Source organism: Ictalurus punctatus, unplaced genomic scaffold (assembly GCF_001660625.3).
Source record: "Ictalurus punctatus breed USDA103 unplaced genomic scaffold, Coco_2.0 Super-Scaffold_100056, whole genome shotgun sequence".
Classification (NCBI taxonomy): domain Eukaryota; kingdom Metazoa; phylum Chordata; class Actinopteri; order Siluriformes; family Ictaluridae; genus Ictalurus; species Ictalurus punctatus.
The window spans coordinates 829,299-856,369 of NW_026521088.1; the positions used below are offsets into that span (position 1 = coordinate 829,299).

Here is a 27,071-nt window from a genome sequence, read left to right on the forward strand (position 1 = left end):
ATAAATGTAGTGTAATGTTCTGAGTCAAATATGAAAACTACAAATAAATAAAATATATTTATATCTGTGTAGAATTAAAAACCTCACTTAACACAAGAAATTCATATCCTAAATGTTGCAAGTGATTAATCTGATCATTTTATTCAGCTGTTTAATTATTACTTTCTAAATAATAAACAAATGAATGTTCTGGATTCATGAGGAATGTTTACATTTTGTGTCCAAACTCAAAAGTTTAAACAAAGTGTATATTTATGATAATAAAGCACAAAGAACGTGAAACCTCAACTTGTCTATAATCATTGATGAATTAAATATTAATTTAAAAAAATTAAATTAAACAAGAGTAAGATGAAGTATATTTTTAATTAAAATGTAATTAGAAAGGAGCACTTTTAAAGTGTATTTGATTTAAAATAATGATAAAGCTGTTTTTTTATGTATTTGTATATCTTATCCTCTATCGTGTTTAAGAAGAAGAGAATAATGAAGCTTTTTATGAAATAATATTTGGGTTTATTTTGTTTTATTTTCTCCTCACAGACTCACATTTACGTCAACGTCCGTTACGTTGGTGACGTCACCGCGAGCGCGAGAAGTCGAAGTGAAGAGCACAAAGCAGTGTTGATGTTAGTGTTAGTTCTGGCCCGTTTGGACCCAAACCAAAGTGAGTTTATTCGGTTCTGTGTAACCGAACCCGTTCTGTTCTGTATGTGTGTAGTTAACGGTGTTAACACCTGTGTTTCAGGTGTATCAGTATGAAGCAGGCGGTGACGGCGCACTGATTCACTCTCGGTTCACTAATGACCGAATCACCGAGGAACCGACCAAAGATAACTCGCACCCGCACGGAGAACAACAACAAGACGAGAAGAAGTGAGAAATAACATTTTATAACTTTTTTATTCAGTCCTGTGGTTCAATATTAATGTTAATATTATACAAATATGCTAGCGGTGCTAGCTTTTGAGGAGGCAGTCAAGTTCACGCATGCGCAGTGTCATTAATGAGCAAGCTAATCGAAATGAGATTAGCAGATAGGTCGATGTTATTTTTGATTCTATTTAAAACGATGAATTCACTCTGTCAATAACTGCCCAGTCTGAGAATATTACATGATTTACTTTTATAAGTGGACGTGGCTGAACGACATGTAGCTTCACTGGCTAATTAGCGCTCTTTTACTAGTTTAATGGCTGAGTCATCCGGCTTCGCGCATGCGCAGTGTGGGTTAAGGCGCTATAGTTCTCTTCGTTTTTGTTTTAATGCTAAAGATGCATTACCGCCACCTACTGGACTGGAGTGTGGGCAGTCGATTGGCAGAAAAAATCTAATAAAATGGAAAAATAATAATAATAATACCAAAACAATACTACGAAAACAAAGGAAAATAAAGAGATAAATAACTATATACTAGATATTCAGCCACAGTTCTTGTATATTTACTTACAACCACTGCATATAGACACGTGTATAACCTAATAGACCTATATAAGATATAACCCAGCACACCTATACTATAGCACTTGCATTGGAAACATACACTACCGTCAAACGTTAAAGACACATTCATTCTTTATTCACCCCCCGAAAAAAATACATCCAAAATAGATCAAAATAATTTAGGATATTTTTTAATTTTTAGGATCTTCAAAGTAGATGCCCTTTTTCCAGAAATGTATTCTTGGCATTTCTCACTTGATATCTTGAGGAATTTCCCTGAGATGCTTTTTAAACAGTATTAAAGGAGCCTCATTTCACTGCTGACTTTGTTCCCATCTTAATTTCTTTGTGGGATATAATATATATTTTTTAGGAATATGATCTGCAGATCACTGATAGGAACCAGGTTCTGCTGGTCAGTCACGTTAGGAGGTTGGGTCCTGCTGGAGCTCCTCCACCAGGACCTGTCTTACTCATCCCGGAGTTCTGCTACCTCACAGGTCTCCCTCACAGAGCGGGAGAAACACAGCGCTTAATCATTGTCTGCTTCTTATCGCACTAATTGTTGTAACTTGCTCAGGTCTGACTGATAAGATGCGCACGACTTTTAACATCATGAAGGACCTTTCCACTCACACCAGACTGACCCCAGAACAGTGGGAGAACCGCCTCAACAGATTCATCAACAACATGAGCAGGTACTGGATAAAAGCGACTGCATTATTAATTCAATTCTGCTTTTGTCTGAATAGCGCGTTTAACAGTGTACGATGTCACAGAGCAGCTTTACAGAAACTTATACATTCTTTACATTTAGAAATTTATCCTTAACGTGCAAGCCAGAGACAAATTTTACAAAAGAAACATTTGTAGCATGCATATAAGGGATGTGTATTTACTTTACAGAGACTATCCCGGGCAACACGAGGCTGAACATATAGCGTGATGGTTTTTCTGATTATATCATTCTTAAGTTTAATGATAGATATACACTACCGATCAAAAGTTTGTGGACACGCGACTAGAATGTTTTTCATGATCTTAAAAGCCTTTTGATCTGAAGGTGTACGATTAAATGTTTGAAATGAACGTTATACCAATTTACACTGCTGAATTTTTCAGTGAATCTCTTCCAGGAATGCCAGTGTTCAGACTACACTCAGCACATGGGGTCTAAGCTTTGAGAACGAGCTGCTGAATCTGACTGGAAGAGTTCTTCCTGCTGAGAGGATCCTACAGGGAGCGAGAGCAGTAAGGTGGACCACAGAACACAGAGAACATAACTGTACACGACACGTGTCGCACTCTTGCTGAGTAGAGTTTGTGTGTGTGTGTGTGTGTGCGCGCGCAGTACGAGTACAACCCATGTGACGCGGATTGGTCTAAAGAGACGCGAGGTCTTCCTCTGATGACCAGCATGCCTCTGGAGATCTGGCTGCTGTCCCATACGCGCCATAACGCTGACGTCGCTCACTCACTGCTGCAGACCCTCAACAAAGTGCCCGTGGGCATCCACCTTCAGAGGCCGGGAATGTGAGCTAACACACTTGACCAGTGTTTAGAAATAAATTGTAGCCTGTGCCATTACTGCGTCCTGGGCTCCTTTTAAAATTCACTCCTCGTGAGCTTCATGAAAGGGACGCTAGTGTGTAGCACTGTTAATTTCAAATTATTAAAGCGGTCCTCGTCAATTAGGTAGTGCAGAACTTTGCTCTAATATTGTCCGTATTCAGCTGCAGTCCATCAGTTAGGTACAAACGTTTCAATGATCTCGGCAAATAAACGTGTTTTCCGAACTGCACGCTCTAAAATGAAGAGCTTCTCGACAGCTTTTCTTTCATTCATAGCGGAAGGCAGTGGTTACTGTGCGTAGTGTTTTATTTGAACCAGAGCCATGTTGAGCAAGGATCATGTCTTAATTGCAGCATTAACACTTTTTATTCTCCCTCACTTCATTTTTTTTCTGTGTGCAGGATGGAGTACGATGATCGACAGGAGGCTCTGCTGAGAGCTCTGCAGCAGAGAGCGGTGCAACAGGTTCAGATGGTGGGTCTCACACACTGGGTAGAATAAAGTGTGACCATGTAGCTTGTTTAGGATTCAAATATTAAAGTATTTTACTATGCTGAAAATGTTCAGGTTAGTATCCATACTTTTTCGGGGTTAAGGTATAGAAAATGTATTGTATTGCTTAGAAAAAAACGTACATGTGATGACCATTATATTCATTATTTGACTGAATAAGTAATGCACTCGCTGTCCATTTTATTAGAAACACCCTCACATTCATGTAGTTATTCAATCATGGGGCAGCGGCACGATGCATAAAAAGAACCTGAGTTAACGTTCACGTCAATGCATAAAAAGTTACCGTTCACGTCAAGCATCACAATGGGTGAAAATTGTGATCTGTGACCTTTACTGTGGCATGGTTGTTTGTATCAGATGGGCTGGTTTGAGTATTTCAGAAATTGCTGATCTCCTGGGCTTTTCACACAGAACAGTCTGTAGAGTTTACTAAGAATGGTGCAAAAAACATGGAGAGAGCAACCAATGTGTGTGGATGGAAACGCCTTATTCCTGAAATACTCAAACCAGCCCATTTGGTACCAGTAACCATGCCGTGGTTGTTTGATGTACACATTAACTGAAGCTCTTGACCTGTAACTGCATGATTTTATGCAATGTGCTGCTGGCACATGATTGGCTGATTAGATAACTGCCTGAATGTGATATGATTGAAAGGACTTTGATTTAAAAATAAATAAAATAAAGGGGGGGGTAGAAGAAAAAACCCACATTACTATGGGAAAATAATATAGATGGCACTAGTGCTGCACAATTAATGGAATATCGATCGCGATTACGATTTTGACGGCCGACGATTAAATGAACATGATCGACTGCAATATTAACGTTAAAAGTTCGTCCTCCACTAATAGAAAACTCAGCCGCAGATCAAATCAAGTGCTCCCTACACTTATAGCCAATCACCATAGGGAAGCGCAGGGATGACGTCATTTTGTAGTGCCAAAACCCAGAAACGGAGTTAGCATTTTAGCCCTCGAGCTGCCACGTTCGCTTCGAGCTCCAGTGCTTTGCGTGAGGAGAAATCATGACATTAACACGCTATAAGGTGGGTTTAATTCAAACTTCTTTATTAAAAAATTCCTCACCAATCATAATCAAGAGTAACAACTGTTCCGTCTGTAAACATACAGTGCACTGCCGCCCTCCTTCACTAACTCTAATTCACTTCATTTAAACTCACGGTTGCCAGATATCACTAGAAAAGTCAACTCCAGTTTCCATGTTTTAATTTAATCCCCCCAAAATTTTATCAGCAGACATGGACACTGTACTGGGGAACCGATCTAAAACTGATAAACAAAAATAAAACTACTAAAATGTAAAGAAAGAAAATGTGCTTAGTTATAAATAAATCATTTTATATATATATATATATATATATATATATATATATATATAATATGTGTGTGTGTGTGTGTATATATATATATATATATATATATATATATATATATATATATATATATATATATATACATACATACATACATACATACATACATACATACATACATACATATGGGGGCACACGGTGGCTTAGTGGTTAGCACGTTTTCCTCACACCGTCAGGGTCGGGCTCAAGTCCCGTGGCCCTGTGTTTGTGGAGTTTGCATGTGCTCCCCTTGCTGCGGGAGTTTCCTCCGGGTACTCCGGTTTCCTCCCCCAGTCCAAAGACATGCATGGTAGGCTGATTGGCGTGTCTAAAGTGTCCGTAGTGTATGAATGGATGTGTGAGTGTGTATGTGATTGTGCCCTGCAATGGACAGTCCAGGGTGTAGCCCACCTTGTGCCCGATGCTCCCTGGGACAGGCTCCAGGTTGGATGGTTGGAGATATAGATATATATATATATATATATATATATATATATATATATATATATATATATATATATATATAACTTCATTAAATATAAATGAAATGAAATAATGTTTAATTACTATGGGTTGCATTTAATATCAATTTGACATTAAGCTTAGTTCGCTATTTCATTGAAAGCTATTATCCTTTTTCCTAATATGGATCACTTTTCCACAATATGGATTTTGTGTTAGTCTACTTTTAATTAGGACTCTATTGTTTTTAAGATATCTAAAAATAAATATTTTATGTTTGTTTATTTATCAATTAACCAACAGTATCATTGCTATTATTTTAATTCAGTTAACAGTGTCCATGAGCAGAGAGCTTACATTTAACTGTTTATGATAGACTTCCTGATTAAAGTTTAAATAAAAAAAGATTGGTATCTGGATCGTATCATCTGTAAAAATCCTGATCGGAGCATCCCTAATGAACACCATTAAACTAAAGCGCTCTGCATCTGACGGGTAAATGAACTCACTCAATCACATCCTATATGAGATTATTCAGATATCTACACAATACACACAGAGCGGTTCGAGAACTGACTCCAGCCCAGAACCAGGAGAGTGGAAATGTCTAATAGTGTAGTTTTAAATATATTTAAGAGGAGCAGACTTCAAACACTGAACATTGAGGTGTATTTTATTTGTTTACGAGGTGAACAGGTTAACGGTTGTTTTGTGCATACAGTCTGTAAAATGAACTGAAAATATTAGATTTAGTTTATCAGAAGGTAAATTAATGTGTCATGGCTCACACTATGTTCCGAAATTCTGTCATAATTGACCAGCTCAAGTTTTCTCATGCCTACTTGTGTGTTGTATTGTGGCATGAGAAAACTTAATAAATGTGAAAGTGCAATAAAATGTTATCACTAAAATCACTGAATAATCGTGATAATCGAGATCTCAGTATTAATCTAAATTATCGGGATTATCATTTTGGCCATAATCATGCATCCCTACATGGCACTGATCCAGGACCTGATAGCAGCAAAAAAACGGTGGATCAGCTATCAGAGATAACAGAAATCACATCATATAACTGATGCATGTAAGAGACGTGACTGTTCTTTCACTAGGATTGAATTCGTTATATTCATACTTTATGTATGGGTTTCTGTATGAAAGTTTAATGGTAAACGAGTGCTTCAGTTAAAATAATGAGCGTTGTAGATCTTAAAGAAAACAATATCGGATGGGTATCGGCTGTTACTCAAGCTTTCGATTAAGGAAAATAAAAGCTAGGATCATGACACTTCTAGTAAATAAGTTAAATGAAACTGTTTTTATTTATTTATTTATTTATTAAATTGAATGTTTACGGATATTGTTGTTTGATTTTCTTTGTTAAAGTCGTTTCACCTTTTGTGATGTGACACACGCAGTGCAGTGCAACTGCTTCTATGTGATTTTTGTCACAGTATATCCTTTTATGGGTCTAAGCATATGGCATAAGATAATTTCAGATTAACAGCCTCAGTCTACAGATTACCATTACTTCTTGTTCTGAATCACTCACTTTAAATCATGTGTGTAAGGTGGTTGTGATCCTGTTAGCCAACCGTAAGGATAAATATGATTGCGTGAAGAAGTACCTGTGTGCGGACTGTCCCACTCCAAGCCAGTGTGTGGTGGCTCGCACCCTCAGCAGACCTCAGACCCTCATGACCATAGCCACAAAGATCTCCTTGCAGGTGAACTGCAAGATGGAAGGAGAGCTGTGGAGCGTCGAGATCCCGGTACGGTTCTGTTCTTCAAGCACTGGGAGTTTTTCAAGTAACTGAAATATATCCGGCATTGTGATTTCAACTACAACCAAAATCATCACTTAAAAGGATATCTGATCTTGTAACTGATCAACAGTGGCACCTCCTAACCCTGATGTTATTCTATTAAAACATTGTTTTAGTGACTTCTCCTGCTCTTTCAGTTGAAGCACCTGATGATGTTGGTATCGACTGATACCACGACAGTGCCGCAGGAAAGAGATCCATCGGTGCACTGGTGGCCAGCCTCAACCCGGGCATGTCCAGGTACTTAAAGCATGACTTGTGTGGACTCTGTAAACAGCTTTAAGAAGGCTTGTGTTTAATGAACTAGATTTTAGATTTGAACTTTTCCACCAGTCTTCAGAAGAGAGGGCATTACCCTTTGTGGTTTATCGTTTACCCTTTGTGGTTTAACTTTAGGAGAGAGAAAAAGCACAATATCGTTCTTTTAATGAATAAAATGTTTGTCAAATTGCTGTGGTATAAGGAATAAAAAGCATCAGGAAGACCTGTTTAGCTTCGTGGTGCGTCACATTGCACCATCCTGTCGTTGGTTGATAATCTTTCTACATATAGCAGCACGCTCATGGTTTCTTTATTTGTTGATATTTTTTAATCCCTCGTATATCTGCATATTGTTACCACTACAAACGATCAGTAAAGATTGTGAATCCAACAAGAGTTTTTCAGCTCAGTGGTGGGAAATTTCAGAGACTTTTAACACTACTTCCTGCATCTCAGGATTCTTTACTAAGGCCTGAGCTGGTTCTCTTAATCTCACACACTCTTCTCTGTATTTCCATTTCCTTCCAGTTGAAGGACAGAATCACAATCTTTTAGTCTTGAATCCTCTGAACGTTGTTTTCCTCGCTGCTACCGCCACCTTCATCCTCCTCATAAAGGGTCTGGGCCATGCTCTGTATGCTATGTGCTCTGTATGCTAAATGCAGTCTGGGAGGAACATCATGCTCATAAATGACCTCGTTACACCGACTTTACACTCAGGATGAAATACTCACACTGCAGTCTGACGGAACGTGGGAGAAAAAGTGAGCGATTTTAGAATTGTCGCTTCAGTTAAGAAGCGCATTAAGACATGGCTTTTTGTTTTGATTTCTTTTCCTCAGCTGCGCTGAAGGCCTACTTCAAATACAACGAATGTTTGCCGTCACGCATCGTGGTGTACCGAGATGGCGTGGGCGACGGCGTGCTGCTGAGCGTAGTCGACTACGAAGTGCCTCAGTTCACGCAGTCCATCAAGGCCATGGGTGAAGATTACGCATGAGACTCGACACATCTCCATAAAACAGATTTGACTTTTTGGGTTTTCTCTCAGCCATCAGTGTTTCTGTGTACAGGCCCAAACTGACCGTGTTGGTGGTGAAGAAACGCATCTCTTCCAGATTCTTCGCTCTCCTCAACGCCAGACTGAGCGACCCTCCTCCGGGAACGGTCATCGACGCCAAAGTCACGTGACCCGAGTGCTGTGTTCAGGCATAGTTCATAGATCTTTTTCTCTTTCTCTGGTGGTCTTTCTGATCACAGCTTCAGGTTGCGTTTGGGGCGTTATAAAGCTGATGGCTTGATTTGTCAGGTACGACTTCTTCATCGTGAGTCACAAAGTGTGCTTCAGCAGTGTGGCCCCCGCTCACTACAACGTGGTGTATGACAGCAGTGTCCTCAAACCAGACCACAAGCAGAGACTCACCTACAAACTCTGCCACATGTATTACAACTGGCAGGTGAAAGCCACACACACACACACGTGTTCATACAAGCCCGCTTTCTACACAACCCCAGATCATGCTGATTGATGATGTAAGGATCGAGGATGTGGTCATTTTCTTTAATCGCACGTCTATCATTAGAGAATCCGCATCGTGTGATCAAAAACGGAGAACGCGCATGAATTTGTTACAGAATTTGTCCAAGATTTTATTGGGAATGTTTCGTACAGTGTTGACGATCTAAATAGCTTAATTTAGCTTAAAACCATGTAATTTCAGGGTTAAAGATACGAGCTATACGAGATCAAGCCTGCGATCAGAGCGTCCGTATGCTCTATGTTTACAAAACCGCAAGAACGGAAGCGAAATGCTATCAGTCAAACACGTCAGAGTTAATGTATTGTTCTGATGACTGAAGGAAAATTTTACTTAACGGTTCTATCTTAAGGGTGAGCTGAGGTTGTGTATAATTAGTTTAGTAGAGAGAGAGAGAGAGAGAGAGAGAGAGAGAGAGTTTAAGAGAGAGAGTGAGTGATGTAGAAAAAAGGAAATAAAGAATTAACAGGTGCTGTGAATTGAGGATGTGTAGAAAAAAAGTATATTTAAAGCAGATGAATGAGTGTATTAGAAGCCGGGAAAGGTGAGGTTTCCTTCACGTGTTTCCTGGAGGATGCAGTAGAGGTGTGTGTGTGTGATTCCCTATATATATATATATATATATATATATATATATACACACACACACACACACATATACATACATACATACATACATACATACATATATACACACGGTTGTGTGTAGTTTTAGAAACATCTGGGACTTGAATTTTCAGTGTGCACATGATAGATGTGCTATATAATGTAATTTAGAAACAGGTGGATTACACGAATATTTTACACTAAATATGAAACTTATTCACTTCGACTGAACATTAAATGAATCTCAGAACTGAGACAGTATTAAACAGTCAGTAACAGAGGCCCCTGTGAGAATCAGAACCTCAGCTTTAATCAGTGTTGTGGAATGTGATATGATCAAATCAACAAGTTAGTATATTTTACTTGCACTCTAAACCGGTTATCTAGGAATCGTTGTAGGGGGAAAAACACTACTTGAGTCCAGCACTTTCCTTTAACTGGAGCTGAAACTTGTTGTTAAAGCGTTTTTGGCCTTTTGTCAACCCTACAGTGCACGTCCCAGAGGCGCGTTCACTATTCACGTTTTCCTACAAAATGTCACCTCCTGTAAAAACACGAGCACTGCTTTTTTATTTATTTAAATATTTTACATATACGGATTATATACTTTTTTATACATTTACAAAAGGCTGGTATAGATTTAAAACGCTCTGAAAGTTTTCACCAAAGGAACAGAAATTATTATTATTTTTTTAAACCGGTTTATGACGCTCGTGAGTGTGGCTCTGTGACATATTTAACACCTTCAGCAAGACTTTAACGCGAACACGCTTTAAACCGGTATTTCCCGTCGCAGCACACGCACAGGTTTGTTTAAGATTAGCACGCACACACTTATAATATTGTCACTACAGAGCCCATGGAAATTAATGCTACTTTTAAATGGTTTTACTCTTCACCTTATAAATCTGAATTTCCTGCAGACGATACTAAAGTGAAAGCAGTTCTTCAAGACCTTTGTACCCCTGTTATTGATTCGAATACTGCCATGCAACTGGACTCCCCACTCCCTCTTGAAGAAATGTGAAATTCAGTTAAAACTATGCAGTGTAACAAAGCTCCTGGCCCGGACGGGTTCCAATTGAATTGTTTAAAGCATCTATTGGAAAATTATCTCCATTGCTTTTATGTGTTCAACGAATCGTTGGAATGTGGGTCTTTGCCTCCAGCTCTGACACAAGCCACTACAGCTCTCCTTCTTAAGGAGGGTAAGGATCCGTCCTCCTGTGGTTCTTATAGACCGCTGTCTCTGCTTAATGCAGATGTAAAGGTGTTGGTGAAAGTAATGGCATCTCGTTTAGAGAACGTTATCCCTTATATCTGAAGAGCAAACCGGTTTTATAAAGGGATATTAGTTGTTTTTCAATACCCGTACGCTCTTTAATATAATTTATTCAAAGCATTCGGCTGAGATTGGGATTTCTTTAGACGCTGAAAAAGCATTTGACAGTCTTGAGTGGGTTCAATCCACATCAGAGAGGAATGATATCTAAGATTTATGATTTCATTCTGGCGTTAGGTAGTGAGGCGAGTACCAAAATTAAGAATGCGTGGGAAATGGAGTTAGGAGTACAGATAAGTGAAGCGTGTTGGGAACGTGCTATAGGTAGGATACAGTCTACCACTTCCTGTGCTCGTCTTGGACTCATCCAGCTCAAAGTTTTACACAGAGTCCATTTGTCCAAGTCGAGACTTTCTGCAATATATCCAGAAGTAGAGGACAAGTGTGATAAATGCCATGGCTCTCCCTGTCATCTTGGCCATATGTTTTTCTTCTGCCCTGATCTCCATGGTTTTTGGACTGGTTTCTTTACTGTCATGTCCACTATTCTCAGAGTAGATTTAAATCCTTGCCCATTCATTACTAGATTTGGGATTCCTGATGCCTCAGTTCCATTATGCTCTGTACAAAAAGATGATATCACTTTCACATCCCTAATAGCAAGACGTTCATGTAAATAACTCGTACAGTCAGGCAGGTGTTGGTTGTTTAAAGAAACCTTTTATTTAACAAAAACAACAATAACAACAATAACTACAACAACAACAAAAAAACAACACCTCTCTTCCACCTCCTTCTGAAAACACACAGACGAAATAGAAGTCACATGCTCCAAGGACACAGCCTGCACGTTAAACACAGTCAGTGAAACCGGTTCATAATGAATGTAGAGAGAGAGAGAGACAGAGAATAAGAGTGAATAAGTTCAGACGTTACTTTAACATATCTGTTATCTGAGTGATGAGTGCCTTGACCTCAGACATGATCTGCCTAACGAGGTAGGAAGCGTGAGGTTAAACACGGTGACTGTAAATAAACACTGATAAACAGGTGTTGACTACAAATTGTGCACTTACACAACGTTCTGAAGCTCCTGCAATGCATCATCAATTAAAGTCTGCAGGGACGCTCGTCTCGCCGCCATGTCTTGTGGTACAGCCTGCTGGTTGCCCTGCTGTGCATTTCCAGCCATGATGTCTAAAAAATTTTTCCACCAAAATGATAATACAAAAAATACACGGAGTTAAGTTTAGTTTTTTCATATGATGTGAAACAAGCGAATGGAAGACATCTTGCGAAAACCTATCTTCTAGTTTAAACAATACGGCGATTCTTTTAGCCAACACTAACATTTTTACCTCATAAAGGATCTTTGCTTAGAAGTCATGTAATATGGGTTATCCTTTTTAAACAGCTCTTTTAACCATTTTTACATCCTAAAGGCTTATGTTTAGAAGGAAATACATGCAATTCTTTTTTTAAAAAAACGCTTTACCTCCTAAACTTTTTATTCAAAGGCAAACCAGCCTCCCTAAAACCGTAATCAACATTTGTTTTCATTTATTTCACAAAACAAATATTCTACTCATATGTACACATTCAAACATCATGCTTTTTTTCACTGAGCTCTCAACACCTACAGGAGCACAGGTCTTTTAAACTCACGCACTTCGTTGTACATCTAAACCGTTATCCATGGACAGAACACACACTCTCCCCAAACAATATAAACACAGTAAAATAAAACTCAAGTGATCGAGTCACCGATGAATCATTAGCAGAGTGGTTGAACGTAGTTTAAAAAAAAAAATAGACAAGTTTTAATTAGCTGAATTGTGCATCCCTACCGCCGGGTCTGGAGCTGCAGCCTGTTGGCCGTGCCCTACGCCACGGTATGGCGCATTTCCTTCACCCTGTCCTCCTTCTTCTGCACGTGAAGTGTGAGTTAAACACTGTGACTGTAAATAAACACTGAAACAGGTGTTGACTTACCCTATGCACTGAACTTCCAGCCTTAGACTATTGATCCGAGCGATCAGAGCCACACGTCTCGCCCGCTGAGCTGCCAACAACTACAGGAACACTGATGGAGATGTAAAACGAAGTGCGTGAGTTTAAAAGACTTAAACTCACGCACTTCGTTGTACATCTCCATCAGAAGATGCAGTAGGCCTAATCAAAGGCCAGATAGGTCATCTAGTCCAGATACCTTGTTGCACCATTGACTTATGGTGAGGAGGGAGGGGAACTGTCGTTAGTTGTTTTTGTTTAAACAAACAAGTAAACAAATAAATAATATTTTATATTAATTTCAGATATGTTGCACTTTTATTATTAAATTATTCAACTGTTGGTTAAAGGCGCAAAAAAAGGAATCCACAATGTAATTATTAACCAATTTAAATCTAATACATTTATTTTCTAGTATCCCCCCCCCCCCCCAAGAAGTTTATATAAATACTAATAAAAGCTTCTCATTGTTGCCAGATTGAACAATCGAGTGCAATTTGAAACGTTTTTTTTTTTCTTCTATGCATTAATTAGTTCATTATGAATTTAGTCACAGTTTGCTATGATTTATTACTAAAATAAAAAAGGAAATCCAGTAGGCAATGATGTCAAATATTAATACATTTAAATCAAATAAAACTATTTTAGTATTTCCCTCCAGATATTGTACAGTTTAAAAAAAAAAAAGTAAAATAAACAAAGAAAAACACAGCTTCTCATTGTTGCCAGAGTGAGAGACTGAATGCAAATTACATATAAATAATTTTATTAGCTCATTATTTGGTTACACTTTGTTCAGATTTATTCCCAAAATGGAAATAGGAATTTCCCTGCTGAAAAAACAAACAAAAAACAATCACAACAGAAGCCCTCATAGAATCTGTAATGTCCCTGTAGGTCTACTGGTAATTTGTTGCTTTGGTGGCATGTTGTGTCTAGTGGATACCATTAAGAACCAATAATGGTACTGGTTTTAATGGTTAACAAATTAACACGCGTTCTCCGTTTTTGATCACACGATGCGGATTCTCTAATCATAGACGTGCGATTAAAGAAAATGACCACATCCTCAATCCTTACATCATCAATCAGCATGATCCGGGGTTGTGTAGAAAGTGGGCTTGTATGAACACAGGTGTGTGTGTGTAGTGAGCGGGGGCCACGCTGCTGAAGTGCACTTTGACTCACGATGAAAGTCGTACCTGACAAATCAAGCCGTCAGCGTTTAAAACACACCGAACGCAACCTGAAGCTGCGATCAGAAAGACCGCCAGAGAAAGAGAAAAAGAACGATGAACTATGCCTGAATACACCACTCGGGTCACGTGACTTCGGCGTCGATGACCGTTCCGGGAGGAGGGCTGTGCAGTCAACGATTTTCATTATCGATTTTCATCAACTATCATGGATTAGTTGTTGCAGCTCTATTTGCAACACATTATACTAAGCATTGTATGGTATTTGAAGATGTTTGTTCAAGGTAATGCAGTTAATACCCATTGCAGTTCTTTATACTTCGGGTTATTACTCAGATTATAAATGTATTTGAGTGAGGACATTTATCACCTGTGTGCTTTTTCTGCATTGTTATTAGCATATGTACTGTATGATTTAGTAAAATAATCATTAGAAATTACGTTGTTATTCTGATTACTCTGGGTGTGTGTGTGTGTGTGTGTTCATGCTCTTGGGTGTGTGTGCTGTGTGCTGCACTTCCTCTTTTTGGTCAGGCCCTACGCCTGCTGTAGTTAACTTTTAAGAGACATTGTCTATAAGGAAGAGAGTGTGACTCTGTTCTGTCCCTTATTCTCAATAAATTCTCATGCTCCATATTTTATTGCCCATGTGTTTTATTTCTATCAAAAATCTTCTCCAACACTGATAACGATCGGTCTGATAAGACCTGAGCCAGGAGAGGACCGTTCCCTTAATGCCAACAACATTTTCTAATCTATCTAGCGCAGAGGTGCCCAAACTTTTTCCTGTGAAGGGCCAAGTTTCGCCCGCAGGCCCTAGTTTGGGCACCTCTGATCTAGCGTGTAGCGGAGCGTTGATTCGGTCGCCTGATCGAGTTCTATCGGATCAGACGGTGATCCAAATCTAACTGATGTCTGGGCGAGGTTATTGATGAAGCTCGGTGCAGTAGCTGGTGTGAAAGTACATTTTATGCGGTGGCGAGGTGGAAATACGATCCATACGTATTATGAACGAGATAAGAATGATCGGAGACAACTTCAGACTGTGGAAGTTTTACAATATTTTCTATATTTAATCCGTACGTATGAGGTCAAGAGTGTGACCACCATTATGAGTAGGTCCGATTACGTTCTGATTAATCCCTACTGAATCTAAGATGGACACAACCGCTGTTCTCAGAGGGTCTTCTGGGTTATCAAAATGAATATTAAAATCACAGACGATTAATGCTTTATCTACAGACACAACCAGGTTTGAGATACAGTCTGCAAATTCACTAAGAAATTCAGTATATGGCCCTGGGGGCCTGTAAATAATAATTAGAGGAATTGACTTATTTTTTGTGGCTACATAAGTTATGCTGGTATAAAGAATTTCAAAAGAATTAAATTTATGACAAGGTTTGTGTGTGACGACTAGATTTTGACTATGGATGAGTCCAACACCTCGTCCTCTCCCAGTTGAACGACGCTGATGTACATAACTGTATCCAGGAGGACTGGCTTCATTTAATGCTAGGTACTCGTTTGGTTTAATCCAAGTTTCCGTTAAACACATTAAATTACATTCCTGATCAGTAATGATGTCGTTAACAATAAGAGCCTTAGACGCAAGAGATCTAATGTTTAATAGTCCTATTCAGATTAAAGGTGCTGGATGTGCATTCAGTATGATCTAATTTTAGGTTAATTAGGTTACTAAAACAAACATTCTGAAATTGTCTATGTATTTGTACAGCTCGGGGAACAGACACAGTCTCTATAGAATGTACTACAGGTGTTGGACTATTAATTGAACATTGCTTATGATGAACGTTGTTATTGTAGATGATGTGCTTACGGTAGACAGTCACTTGGAGTGTAGCGTCTTGGAGATGTTGTCAGACAGCAGTTCCGCTCCGAGGCTGCTGGGGTGCAGGCCATCAGGACGAAACAACCTAGGACGCTCCCAGAACAGATTCCAGTTATTAACAAACAACAGATTCTGTTCATTACACTGTGAGGGAAATTATTCATTTTTACTTTGAAATAGTTTTGTTCTTGTTCTGTTTCATTCTCATGTGAGGATAACCACTCAGAAGGCCATGTGATGTCACTGAGATCAGTACAGAATGTTTATCTGCTTACAGAGACACAAACATGTTCTTCTGTTCTAGGCTCGTCTAAACATCATCTAAGATCCTAAAACAAAGCCTGTTTGAACTGCCTCAAACTGCTTCTTATCGGTACACAGAATGATGTCATGCTCCGAGTTTCATATCTATAGTAGTGGTTTAGTACAAGGGCTTCAGAGCGCTCTCATTATTCTGTCCTGCTTTATTCTATCCTGTATTAACCATCTTTCTGTAATAAACCTTTTTACCTTCAGAGGACGAGTCTGAGAGTGTTGTCTAATTTCCACGGCAGGAACAACACACTACAATGCACACAATGAACACCTAAAGCCCTGTTCACACGGGGACGGTTCAAAACGGTCTGTTGAACGCCCCCTGTCGCTGTCAATGAGTTTTCACACTCGGGCATAAAACATGTGGCGGAAAAGCAGCAGAAACCGGCCGCCCAATGAGATTCACACTTTTGTTTACGTGCCCGGAGCCGGTGAAGCTACATAAAAGTACCACTTGATGGCGCTCAAGTACAACACTGTCAACCGACAAAGAAGAAGCTGAACAAGAAGACACAAGCACCCGCCATTTTAGTGAGCAAGTATGTGCATAAGTGACCTATCAAAAGTCAAGTTATTGAATTTAGTAAAGGCACATGCAAGCCCTTCTGCTCCATCATTCCTCTCTGATGTGGATTGTTTGAAAACAAGCTTTCCCAAGCCTGTTCAGGAGGCACAGAGGGGAAATCAGGAAAACATCTAGAAACGAAATTCCGAATTTGAAAATACCGAAAAAAAATGCGTCACAGGGAGGTCATAAGTGGATGCCAGATTGGCAAAGCTATCAAACACACCATCGGAATACAAATTTCTATCTTGTTTAATACCCTTGTCATCCCACACTGAGAATGTGGAGTCCAAACACGATGGAGGAAATAGATGGTTGTTGACTAAAGGACACAAAGAGGATGCACCTACAAATTTAAAGCGCCGTCTAAACTGATACCAAGTCATAAGTGTTGAGGACAACTAGATTATCAGTATATAGGGAGAGTTTTGTAGGTAAAGAGGAGTAAAGTAAAGCAGGTGAAGAGGATTCCCTACACGACAATAGTTCCAATTTAGACCAAGAAGATCCAGGAGATTTAACCCAGTAGCAGAGTTTATGGATGTGCGCAGCCCAGTAATAGAATTGAAAATTGGGTAATGCAAGTCCTAAACCCTGACTGACTAAATCGAAACGGTAAATCTGACTGTTGGAGAGAAAATGCTGCAGTATTGACAGGAAAACAGTCGCTTTTATCCAAGTTTAATTTATAACCAGAGACAACACCGAAGGACTCCAGAACAGCCAAGACAGCAGGCATAGAGGCAACAGGATCGGTTACATACAATAACAAATCATCAGCATATAGCGACAATTTGTATTCTACACCGTATCGAACTATTCCTTTAAACAAGGGAGAAGATCTTAATGCGATAGACAGAGGTTCGATAGCGACAGCAAAAAGCAGAGTCGATAAAGGACAACCTTGACGAGACCCTCGTCCGAGTAAAATAATCAGAATAAGTATCGTTTGTCTGAACCCTGGCTTGAGTAAAGGAGGCGAATCCAAGAAATAAACTTATCCCCAAATCAGAACTTCCTCAGACTGCAAACAAATACTCCCACTCAACCCTATCAAATGCTTTTTCAGCATCTAATGAAATCACAATCTCAGGAAGCACTGCCGAATGCTTTGAATAAATTATATTAAAGAGCGTACGGGTATTGAAAAACATCTGACGTCCCTTTATAAAACCCTTCTGCTCTTCACATATAATATAAGGGATAATGTCCTCTAAACGAGATGCCATTACTTTCACCAACACCTTTACATCTGCATTAAGCAGAGACAGCGGCCTATAAGAACCACAGGAGCTTGGATCCTTACCCTCCTTAAGAAGCAGAGCTATCGTGGCTTGTGTCAGAGTCAGAGGCAAAGACACATTCCAAGGATTCGTTGAACACAGATAAAAGCAATGGAGCTAATTTTCCAATAAACATTTTAAAAAATTCAACTGGAAACCCGTCCGGGCCAGGAGCTTTGTTACACTGCATAGTTTTAACTGAATTCAAATTTCTTGAAGAGAGTGGGGAGTCCAGTTGCATGGCAGTATTCGAATCACTAACAGGGTTACAAAGGTCTTGAAGAAATGCATTCACTTTAGTATCGTCTGCAGGAAATTCAGATTTATAAGGTGAAGAGTAAAACCATTTAAAAGTAGCATTAATTTCCATGGGCTCTGTTGTGACGATATTATGAGTGTTTTTAACACTAGGTATGAGACGGGAAGCGGCCTGTCGCCGTAGCTGACGTGCCAGTAAACGACTCGGCTCGTCGCCATGTTCATAATATGAACCACGAGTACGTAACAACAAGCGTTCCGCCTCTTTAGTCGAAATAAGATTGAATTCTGCCTGTAAGTCGATTCGCTGTTTAAGAAGTTCTGGAGAGGGGTTCAACGTACATCTTTGATCGAGACTACTGATCGCAGATGTAAGTTCATTAACCCTAGCAGTGCGCTTTTAATTACAGAGAGTGGAGTAAGAAATAATCTGCCCTCTGATATAGGATTTAAGAGTCTCCCATAACAATGAATAAGAGGTGGAGTCATTCTGACTGAAGAAAAGAAAGTCATCCATAGAAGTAGAAATGAACTCACAGAATTCACTGTCTGCTAAAAGAAGAGAATTAAATCTCCAAGGCGGTGGGCTACGTTTATAAATAGAAAGATGAATATCTAATTCATGATCGCATGGTCAGAAATTACAATACCCAAATAGTCAGAAGAAACTACACAAGAATCAAGAGTGCTGTCTATAAAAAATAATCAATCCTCGAATAGGATTTCAATAGGATAGCACCTGGGAGAAGAAAGAAAACTTTTTAAGAGCAGAGTTACGGGATCTCCAGGGATCAACGAGACCGTTCTGACCCATAAAATCGGAAAATGTTTTAGACATAGCAGATTGATTCAGAGTACGGGGATTAGACCGATCCAAGTTTTGGTGAATTACACAGTTTAAATCTCCCCCGAAAATCTACAGGTGAGTATTTAAAAAGGGAGATTGCTCAACAATCTATTAGCAAATTCCACATCATCAAAGTTTGGAGCGTGTACATTTACCAACAACACCTGTCTTTGCATCAGAGTACCAGCAACTATAATATATCTACCGTTCACATCAGCAACAACGTTAGTGGAGGAAAACTGTGACCTTTTGTCAATTAAAATAGCGACCCCTCTTGCTTTCGAATTAAAGTTCGAGTGGAAGACTTGACTCACCCAAGGGCAGAGTAACCTTTGATGATCTTTAATACTTTAAGACGTAGGTGCGTCTCCTGTAAAAATACTATATTGAAGTTTAAATGTTTCAAATGTATAAAATCCTTAGATGTCTTGACAGGATTACCCATACCTCTGACGTTCCAACTAATAAATCTTAAAGGCGTGCCTGTCCCAGCTATGCTGGGATCCATATGACTACTAACCATTTAAATAAAGTAAACCAGAGAAATATAAATAGCCAATTAGAGCCGAAGTGGGACCTCCCAAAGTTTATTTTAAACTTCTAATCAAAGTTTGCGCTTCTAAACCAATGACAGCTTTAACGTTATTAATTGTGGAAAGACCATGGTATAGGCGGGGTAATCCATGGCTAGGTGTGCATTAAACGATTTGAACGAGTGGTTCTTTTCCTCCACATCATGCATTAAAATCGTTTAATGCACATCTAGCCGTGGATTACCCCTTACATATCATCTGAGAGAGACAGCTAATTCTGTATGTAAACAGATATACTTACCAATCACGACCTCTCCGAGTTGGAGAGCGGACAGTGAAGTCTTTCCATTGACTCCCCTCCAATTGACATTCTTTTCCAGGGAGTTAGCAATCACCCTCTTCAATATGCGCCAGGTGCAGTCACGCACATACACCCCGTCAATAAGCGCCAACCAGTTTACCTGAAACCGATTTAAAAAATAATATACACTAGTATAAAAACAAATAATTAATAAGCATGTATTGCCTCGTCAACTGTGTCAGTGCTTCTCACTACTCCTGCAGTTACCCTGCCCTGTGTGTTTTCCATCTCTACTAAAGAGTAGGTCATAACTGTTCCCTCATATCAAAGTGGTGTTCAGTGTTGTGCTTTGAGTACGAGTGTGTCACCTTGAGAAAACAGAAATGCGCTCAGTAGCTGTGTAATTGTGCAAGTAGTTGTTAACAAAAAGGAAAAAAACTCTCACCAGATTTTGCTTGTAATCTGGGCTCTGTTGCATCCTTTGCTCCAGACTACGCAGTTGAGGAAGGTCTTGCAGGGGCAGTAAATCTTCATCAATATCCAAAGGCTGCACCTGGACCTCCTGTTAGTGCACACACACACACACACGCACACACACACACACACACACACACACACACACACACACACACACACACACACACACAGGAGCCACTGCTTCTTTTTTATTTGTGCACTGAAAGTGAAAGAGGCGGAACAGACACCTCAGTGATATTGACGATAAAGACAGGGTTAGACGGAAGATTCTCCAACTCAATGGAGCTGCTCAGAACCCCTGACAGGGCTCACTGACTGATTCTGAAAATCCACATTCACCCTGAGAGAGACACACACACACACACACACACAGTGAGTGAGAGAGACACAGAGAGAGAGACCTGTAACAGAACAGCACTAATGTACAGAACATCATCTAAACATCACACTGTCTAGGGGATGTGGTCACATGACTACTCTCACTTAAAATGTAACCATGACTCATCTGATGATGCTCGCTGCAGTGTGTGTGTGTGTGTGTGTACCGTGTATATCTGAGGTGTGAGATACACTACCCCCCTGCCCAAGTCTCCACCTCTCCAGCAGGTTAAACGTTGACATGGAGAGGAAGTCTCTGCTGCGTGAGGAGGAGAGACAGAGAGACCTCTGGGAGAACGCCAGAACCTCTCATTGACGAGCGGTAGAACTCTACATAGGCCCTGATACACACAGACCCACAATACATGTTTATAGAAAATCACAATTAAACACACACACACACACACACACACACACACACACACAGTGGTGTCACACACACCTGGAGCTGTCAAAGGAGATGGATTTGATTTAACCACAGTGTCTGAAGAGAGACTGGAGCTGTTTATAGTAGAGGAATGCAAATGGAGGGAGATTACACACCTGAGAGAGAGAGAGAGGGAGGGAGAGAGAGAAATATTATTAATAATAATAATAATAATAATAATAATAATAATAATCCCCTAGTTAAATGGAAGCTGACTGAATACCACTATGGTGGTCCTGGGGTCGTTTCCATAGAGTTCCTTGGAGGCGAGCTCCTCGTCCACAGCTCCCTGGAGGAAGCAGTTCGGATAAAATGCGCCTGCAATCACCACCTGAACAACGGAAACATCACTGATACTTAATAATAATTATTATTTATTTTCTGCAGGAGTAAGTTACACTTCTTGGACTTTGTCATGGTGACAATTTTAAACTCTGCATTTGCAATTTTACTTTGGATGCTTGTGCTTCTAAGGCTGCGAATTATGACTAATATTTATATTTACTGTATATCAGGGGTGCCCACACTATTTTGACTTGCGAGCTACTTTTAACATGACCAGTCAAAGAGATCTACCTACACTAAAAATGCTAAACATATTTATTTATATACTGCGTATACTTATATATATATATATATATACACACACATACACACACACACACATACATACAATATATGTTCATGTACCTTGCATAACTGCATGAACCCTTATGGGACGCTACAATTCAGTACATTTTTGGTCATTACCTTACTCTGACGACGTGCACTGAATAGAATCAGCCAGGGTTGCATAGTCCGGACAGTAGCTGCTGGTAGCCAGCCTCAAGCAGGCCTCCAAATGATGATCAGTCATTGTGGAACGGTATTTGGACTTAATGATCTTCATGAGGGAAAAGGCTGACTCACATAAATAAGTAGAGCCAAATAATGCAGTCAAGGAGGTGGCACATTTCCTCATGTTTGGGTACTTTTCCCCTGTGAGTAAGTTCCAGAACTGTCCATGAGCCCTGGACTTCAGCTGAATGTCAGTCTGTAGTTTCAAAAAATCTCATCCTCCACTTCAGACGAGTTCAGGTGAAACAGCGCTGCAATTTTCGATGCGAGTGAATCAACCTCAACATTGTCCCTAAACGGGTAGCACATGAATGTGGCGAATGCCTCCAATAAAGCAAAGTCTTGAAAGCGTCTGTCAAACTCTGACCGACAGCTGTCAATCTGCTCCGTGTAGCGTGCAATGTTAAACTGCGCACAAGCCTTCCGCTGCGTCTCCAGATCTGACGGGAGGTTTTGGAAGTTCCCAAAAACATGGTGCTGCAGCTTTGAAAACAGAAGTTGCATTTTCCGTTTAAAGGCATTAACTGCCTTTAATTTTTGTCTTTTCCTTGCAGCTCCAAATTAAGGTTTGTCAGATCGGTTAAAAATGCTCGGTTAAAAAAATCCAGCAACCACTGATCATCATTGACTTGGGTGTATTCTGCATGTTTAACAGCAAAAAGAAACTCGCTTATCTCCGGACAGAGCTCTCGAAATCTCTGCAGGAATTTACACCTACTAAGCCGTCCACACGTCAGTGTGTAGCATGAGCTGATTGCGCGTAGTCTGCCTTCTCCAGATGCGCACGGAACAGCCGTCTTTGAAGTGAACTAGCACGTATAGAACAGGCGATCTTTGTTTCAACATCCATGATCTCTTTCACGTTTAGCATTCTTGTGCATAAGGCTTGTTGGTGTATTATGCAGTTGTTGGCTCAAATTTAGCCTATTACCCAAAAACATTTAAAACTCAACTTAAAAGCCAATAAATACTCACATCTACCTCTGAGACCAGTTGGAGATGGAAAAAATGCACCAGCCGTGAGTGAGAAGAAGCAAGGGTCCAGCTTTATTGTTCCATTCCACCACACGAGATCCACACCGATGAGAATTCTCAGAAGTGATCCCCCTACCCTGAGCTTAAGCTCCAGTATTTATACTGTATTTACACACTAGATAACCCATATGTTTCCAGAAAAGGCCTATTTCACTTACACATAGAATCAGAACCCAGGCATTTCTAATAACCCAGAAAATAAAAACCCAGCGTTTTGAATTACATAGAGAATCAGAAACCAGGATTCTCATTTACCTAGGTGGTCAGAAACCAGGATTCTCATTTACCTTAGGTGGTCAGAAACCAGGATTCTCAATTACCTAGGTAAATAAAATGACGTAGACAAGACGACTAAACAACCAGGAGGGACCTTGGTCTTATCATTATCTCTGGGGGGGGGGGCAGTTTGACCCAGCCACCCTTATAACTGGTTCCTCATGGTTCTTTCTTAAAATTAAGGCCTTCCTTGCGAGCCAAGAACCCTCACCATTTGAGTCATGAGTAAGTTTACATTTTCCTGTATTTCTAGTTTATAATTTATTTTCATATTTGCACTATATTTCTTATTTTATATATATTTATACTACTTGAAAAGCGGTTTACTGTACTTCCAACTTCTTAATATCATTACAGTTCTACTGTCCTGCATATCCTACTATTCTGTTTTTAATAGAGTTTCTCTATTACTATAAGATTTTATTAAAGTTATTCATGTGTGTGTATGTATGTTGTGTCTACTTGCCCGCCCTTGACTGTACGAGCGTGTGTGTGTGTGTATTAGCACTCCTCAGCTCAGCTCGTATACCTCTTTTTGGCTTTTTTTGACTACTACTGCTCTTAAAGATCTTTAAAGTGTAATTCCAATCCGTCAATGTCCGCCTAATCCCGCTTCTATGTGTCTAGGTGCCCGTTTTTTTCTTCTTCTCCCTTTTGCTGGATGCTAGGTCTCCCTTATGTTTATTTTATGACATTTTTTATCCACAACACAGTGGTAGTTAAAGAAGTCAGGGAAAGCATCGTCTTCCCTGCACTTGGCAATGAATCCATTTGCACTGCTCAACCATTGACTGATATCAATTTGCACACTGGAGCTGGGTTTTGTCAATGAATTCTTTAAAAGACTGAAAAATGTCCTCTCCCCACGATTTCGCTTGCTAGCCTTTAGCACTGGCGCGCTTGATCGCACACGTGTGGTGAGAGAAAAGACGAGATCTCAGACTGGCTGCCCTGTACGTCAACTAACTACGTCAACTAGCGATCTACCTGCACTTCCTTTGCGATCGACCAGTCGATCGCGATCGACATATTGGGCACCCCTGCTGTATATATTTTGACCTGAAGAAAAAAGCCTCTTTATACACATATGCTGTTAAACTACACCTGCTCTACTCGTGTGTGTGTGTGTGTGTGTGTGTGTGTTACCTGCACTATGAATTTCTGTGCGTGCGTGCTGGTGTAGTCAGAGGGAAAAGTTTCGCTGATGTGCATGTTGAATTGTGACACTCAATTCTTTAGATCCTCAAACAACTCGGCCACCTCTAACACACACACACCAGAAATGATAGTTAGGGATCTGTGTCGAGAAGTGTGTGTATAGATGTGTGCGAGTGAGTGAGTGAGTGAGAGTCATAACCTCTTGTATCCGTTTGATCTGAATGCAGTTCTCTTTGCCCCACTCCAGCTCATCCTAAAAACACGCACACACACATCAGTACCACTTTATTTATTTCTATAATCCAACACGTTATAATTCAACATAACTGTCACAATCTCCTGCCTCCCATACGCCGTGTACCAGTTTAATCTATTTCCTTATTTGGTCAGTGCTTTCTGTTCTTATTTCGATGTCCTCTCTCTGACTGGTTCCTATTTCTTAAATTGTGCACTCTATCTGTACACTACACACTTGACCATCGAACATCTGGATATTTGAAGAGCACACACACACACACACACACACACACGCACACACACACGCACACACACACACAACCTGCGTGAAGTTGGCCCCCCCACCAACACAAAACATCGGCAGAATAGTTTGTGCTGGTTTGTGCCGTAAAAATATTCGTTTGTGCTGCTTCAGTTCTGGAGATATTAAAAGAATATTTATAGGTCATTCTGGGGTCACTCGAACCCCCCACATGCTCCAAATTCACCCCAAATGGTCTCAATAATAATAATAATAATAATAATAATAATAATAATAATAATAATAATTCAAAAGAAGAGAACTATAGCGCCTTAACCCACACTGCGCATGCGCGAAGCCGGATGACTCAGCCATTAAACTAGTAAAAGAGCTCTAATTAGCCAGTGAAGCTAAATGTCGTTCTGCCACGTCCACTTATAAAAGTAAATCATGCAGTATTCTCAGACTGGGCAGTTATTGACAGAGTGAATTCATCGTTTTAAATAGAATCAAAAATAACATCGACCTATTTGCTAATCACATTTCGAATAGCTTGCTCATTAATTACACTGCGCATGCGTGGACTGGACTGCCTCCTCAAAAGCTAGCACCGCTAGTATATTTGTATAATATTAACATTAATACTGAACCAGAGTGAATAAAAAAAGTTTTAAAATGTTATTTCTCACTTCTCCTCCTCTTGTTCTTCTTCGTGCGGGTGTGAGTTATCTTTGGTCGGTTCCTCGGTGATTCGGTCATTAGTGAACCGAGCTCCGAGAGTGAATCAGTGCGCCGTCACCGCCTGCTTCATACTGATACACCTGAAACACAGGTGTTAACACCGTTAACTACACACATACACACAATACAGCAAAAAAACAGAACGGGTTCGGTTACACAGAACCGAATAAACTCACTTTAGTTTGGGTCCAAACGGGCCAGAACTAACACTAACACCGCTTTCTGCTCCTACCTTCGACTTCTCGCGCTCGTGGTGACGTCACCAACGTAACGGCCGTTGACGTAAATTTGAATCTTTGAGGAGAAAATAAAATAAAATAAACCCAAATATTATTTCATAAAAAGCTTCATTATTCTCTTCTTCTTAACACGATAGAGGATAAGATATACAAATACATTAAAAAAAAACCAGCTTTACCATTATTTTAAATCAAATCCACTTTAAAAGTGCTCCTAATTACATTTTAATTAAAAATATACTTCATCTTACTCTTGTTTAATTTAATTTTTTAAATTAATATTTAATTCATCGATGATTGTAGACGTGTTGAGGTTTCACGTTCTTTGTGCTTTATTATCATAAATATACACTTTGTTTAAACTTTTGAGTTTGGACACAAAATATAAACATTCCTCATGAATCCAGAACATTCATTTGTTTATTATTTAGAAAGTAATAATTAAACAGCTGAATAAAATGATCAGGTTAATCACTTGCAACATTTAGGATATGAATTTCTTGTATTGAGAGAGGTTTTTAATTATACACAGATATAAATAGATGTTGTTTATTTGTAGTTTTCATATTTGACTCAGTACATTACACCACATTTATTTAATCAACTATTTATCAAGTTTTTTCAATATTGAACTGAATGATTGTTCAATATCAATAAAAATCTTCAAATAATCTTTCAACACCATCAATACATCTCATCAGTAAATAAAAATCTACATTTATCCAGCTGATCTATTGACTGGTTTATTGAAAGTTTTACAGCTTCGGCAGGTAAAGAAGCCATGGCTTTAATCTGATCGTCTGATTTCTAATGATAATTAAATGACAAAATACAGAATTAAAGAATATCTTTATTTAAATTCAAAATCACGAATCATTTAAAAATATGGACTACAAGTCATTTCTACAAGTGTTCATACAGACAGAAAGAACAGAGATGAAACGGATTTAACAGATACAGGACAATTAGGACAAGGAAAGTGAG

The 27,071-nt window shown here is 39.5% G+C and overlaps 1 protein-coding gene and 1 long non-coding RNA gene across 9 annotated transcripts; one reads left to right on the forward strand and one right to left on the reverse strand.

The window, feature by feature from the left end:
* Positions 1 to 471: 471 nt before the first annotated feature.
* LOC128630386 (piwi-like protein 1) lies at positions 472 to 8,669 on the forward strand. Of its 2 annotated transcripts, XM_053678898.1 has the most exons (10): positions 472 to 667; positions 749 to 876; positions 2,024 to 2,141; positions 2,580 to 2,694; positions 2,795 to 2,976; positions 3,417 to 3,489; positions 6,940 to 7,140; positions 7,332 to 7,434; positions 8,298 to 8,438; positions 8,529 to 8,669. In XM_053678898.1, the coding sequence occupies exons 2-10, from the start codon at positions 804 to 806 to the stop codon at positions 8,537 to 8,539; spliced, it is 1,017 nt and encodes a 338-aa protein (XP_053534873.1). In that variant the 5' UTR covers positions 472 to 667; positions 749 to 803; the 3' UTR covers positions 8,540 to 8,669. The 2 variants fall into 2 exon arrangements, with proteins under 2 accessions (XP_053534873.1, XP_053534872.1); XM_053678897.1 differs by having other exon boundaries at positions 473 to 667; positions 8,298 to 8,636.
* On the reverse strand, positions 7,055 to 26,107 carry LOC128630416 (uncharacterized). Of its 7 annotated transcripts, XR_008394691.1 has the most exons (13): positions 26,081 to 26,107; positions 25,797 to 25,928; positions 24,829 to 24,882; positions 24,618 to 24,733; positions 21,547 to 21,654; positions 21,339 to 21,439; positions 21,064 to 21,237; positions 20,487 to 20,858; positions 20,042 to 20,201; positions 15,928 to 19,577; positions 12,874 to 12,953; positions 11,958 to 12,078; positions 11,618 to 11,725 (listed from the first exon to the last, which is right to left on the reverse strand). It is a non-coding gene; the product is annotated as an uncharacterized LOC128630416 (long non-coding RNA). The 7 variants fall into 7 exon arrangements; XR_008394687.1 differs by having other exon boundaries at positions 11,618 to 12,078; XR_008394689.1 differs by lacking the exons at positions 11,618 to 11,725; positions 11,958 to 12,078; positions 12,874 to 12,953 and adding an exon at positions 7,055 to 7,181.
* Positions 26,108 to 27,071: the final 964 nt, after the last annotated feature.